The sequence below is a fragment of the Montipora foliosa genome, chromosome 2, assembly GCF_036669935.1.
Source record: "Montipora foliosa isolate CH-2021 chromosome 2, ASM3666993v2, whole genome shotgun sequence".
Taxonomy (NCBI): Eukaryota; Metazoa; Cnidaria; class Anthozoa; order Scleractinia; family Acroporidae; genus Montipora; species Montipora foliosa.
This window is the reverse complement of record NC_090870.1, coordinates 12,434,224-12,437,128: the sequence shown is the minus strand read 5'-3', so window position 1 is coordinate 12,437,128 and position 2,905 is coordinate 12,434,224. Positions and strand designations below refer to the sequence as shown.

The 2,905-nt window shown below is 44.2% G+C and overlaps 1 protein-coding gene across 1 annotated transcript; it reads right to left on the bottom strand.

Annotated features, from left to right (window-relative positions):
- Positions 1-280: 280 nt before the first annotated feature.
- Positions 281-1,753, bottom strand: LOC137991188 (uncharacterized). Its single transcript, XM_068836303.1, has one exon. It carries the CDS (start codon positions 1,751-1,753, stop codon positions 281-283), a length of 1,473 nt encoding a protein of 490 aa, XP_068692404.1.
- Positions 1,754-2,905: the final 1,152 nt, after the last annotated feature.

Below are 2,905 nucleotides of genomic sequence, written 5' to 3'. Positions count from 1 at the left end.
GCGCTTTCGTCCCAATGAGCATAAACTCTGTCTTGGAATCATTGATCATGAGTTTATCATTGATCATCCAGTTACGGATGTCACAGAGGCACGCTTCCATTGCTGCAATGGCAGCGTCTTGATTGGAATCATCATTTGGATTGAAAGCCAGATAGATACCAGTATCATCAGCATAACTGTGCGCTGTTGGGAGGTGCTGGCTAATCACATCAAATAACTCACTGGTGTAAAGGGAGAACAGCATTGGGCCGACACAGGAGCCCTGTGGCACACCAAACTTCTAATCAAAACTGTCCGACTTTGCACTGCCGATTACAATACGCTGGGATCTATTCGACAGATAGGATTTGAACCACGTTACTGCTTGATCTTTAATTCCAAGTTTGTATTCCAGGCGCCGCAGTAATATGTCATGGTCTACTGTGTCGAAAGCAGCGCTTAAATCTAGGAACACTAATAATGTGACTTGTTGTTTGTTCATGTTGACGAGTATGTCGTTGCGCATGCGCAGTAAGGTAGTTTCCGTACTGTGACTTTTTCGGTAGGCTGATTGAAATTCCGGAAACATCTGATTGGACGACACGTGATCGGAGATTTGAAGTGCAGCTGCCTTTTCAGTGGTTTTTGAAAAGAAAGCAAGATTGCTGACGGGCCGGTAATTTTTCTTTATCAGAGCCATGTTGGCATTCTTTAGCTTTGGGCTCACTAAACCCTCTTTCCAAATGTCCGGAAAGTGACCACTACTGAGCGAAAGATTAACCATGTTGGAAATGGTCAGTAGGAGTTCGTTAATACAGTCTTTAACAATCTTGATAGGAATGGGGTCATTGTCGCAGGTCTTGTTTGGGGCATTCAGCACCAGCTTTTTGATACCTTCAGACGATATTGGCTGGAAGTTATTGAAGGGTGTGCCAGCAAACGAAGACTCTTGAATACTACTTCCGATCGAATGGTGAGGGTGATTCAATGAGGAGTCAATTCTATCCAGCTTTGAGCGAATGACATCGATCTTTTGTATAAAGAATCTCCCGAAATCATTAGCAAGCAAAGTAGGGTCAGCGTGCTTGGGGTATTTTTCCTGTGACGACCCTCCTAGCAGTGCACTGGCCGTCTTGAAAAGCTTTCTTTGATCACAATCGTTTTCATTAATAAGGTTGAAATAATAGTCACGCCTTGCTTGCTCTATAATGTGATTCGTATGATTGCGTGCCTTAATGAAATTAACCCTGTCTGACTCGAGCCCCGTCCTTCGCCATATTCTCTCACACCGTCTACGTAAACGCTTTGCTTCTTTGATTTCGTTCTTGAACCAAGGAACCCGCGAACGAACCGTGATAGTCTTCTCTTGGAGAGGAGCGTGTTTATATAAAAGGCCAGTCATGGTTGAACCGTAACAGGAAACAAGATCAGTAATTTCATCGGGGGGATTCTGGCATAGCCTCGATTCCCTGAGATCATCCTTGAACGATTCAATGTCTATAGCCTTAGCCTTCCGGTAACAGATCTCTTCAACAGTTGTAGCCGGCATACGGAGAGTTAGTTCAGATAGAACAGAACAATGATCTGACAAGAAACTGTCAGAGATGGCCGTGGTCAGAACAAGGCCATCCAAGTCCCGTGTAATGATCAAGTCTAAAGTGTGTCCAGAACGGTGAGTTGGTGCAATCACGTGTTGTGTGAGCCCCATGCACTCCAAGAGATCTAAAACCTTAAAAGCGTCGGGATCATCTGGGACGTTCACATGAATATTCATGTCTCCTACAATGAGGAGACGTTCAGATGACAGCACAGTTGATTCTAGGTATTCAGTAAATTCGCCGAGAAAGATGGATACCGCAGTGGGTGTTTTTCTGAGTACTGTGTCCGATAGATAATGGCTACCTTGACTTTGTTGCTTCCTGAGATGACAATATATTCAGCAAACTCAAACGAAGTCTTTTCCCCAGCAGTGTGAAAGGTCACGGACAGTTCTGTGCGAGACAACAGAGCAATAGCACCCCCACCTCGCTGAGAGCGTATTTGATCATGAAACATGTATCCAATAGGAGTGCATTCAGCTCTAACCGCCTCATCATCCGAGGATAACCAAGTCTCAGTTAATGCACATACATCAATCTCATTACTGCACAAACATTCTTGGAGAACTGCAGTCTTAATGCGTACGGACTGGCAATTCCATAAGCAGAAATTCAGCGGTCGTTGCGGAGTAGGGTTGTTGTGACAACAAGTAATCCTGATAAGATTTTTAATGTTCCGACGAACACCAGTCGAGGCCGCTGTGTTATTTTCGTCTCGCGAGGACACTATTGCCGGTATTCTCCTGATCCCTGTGGGACCCGGGTTGAGTTTAAATACTAAATCACCGATCAATAGAGGATGAAATGTCGCACTTGATCCGGAATAACAAATGCACGGGCGTTTGTGTCTTTTGTGTCTTCTGATACTCAAGCATCTGCAGAAAGTAGGATGACGCAGTAGGAAATAATACTCGCGGGAGATCGCATAATAGCAAGTCATTCCATTATTGTAATTCCATAAATCCAGTAACAATGGCGGTATCATCAAAAGAACGCAGTTTTGTTCCCTAATCCTGTAGTGCAACCTAATTTACTCGAGGCCAAAAACGATGAAGCATCCAAATCTCGAGTTTCCACGGCCAATATGCTCTCATCCTGGCCAGAAAAAAGTTGGAAATGACACTGGGTTTCTAGAAACCGATTACCATGGTTTTGGTTGTCAAGTGGCCGAGCAGTAAGGAGAAAAAGAGAACAAGACGGAGAAACCAAACGCACGTCCATATACCACATATACCACAAGGAAATTTCCACTGACCAGGGTCTACTTCAATATCTCCTCCCAGTAATAGCAATAAGTGGCAAAACACTGAAGAACCACGTTGGTAATT

What these genes read in the sequence shown, in the direction of transcription:
- LOC137991188 (XM_068836303.1), bottom strand. Translation starts at nt 1,753, where the DNA reads ATGAATATTCATGTGAACGTCCCAGATGATCCCGACGCTTTTAAGGTT.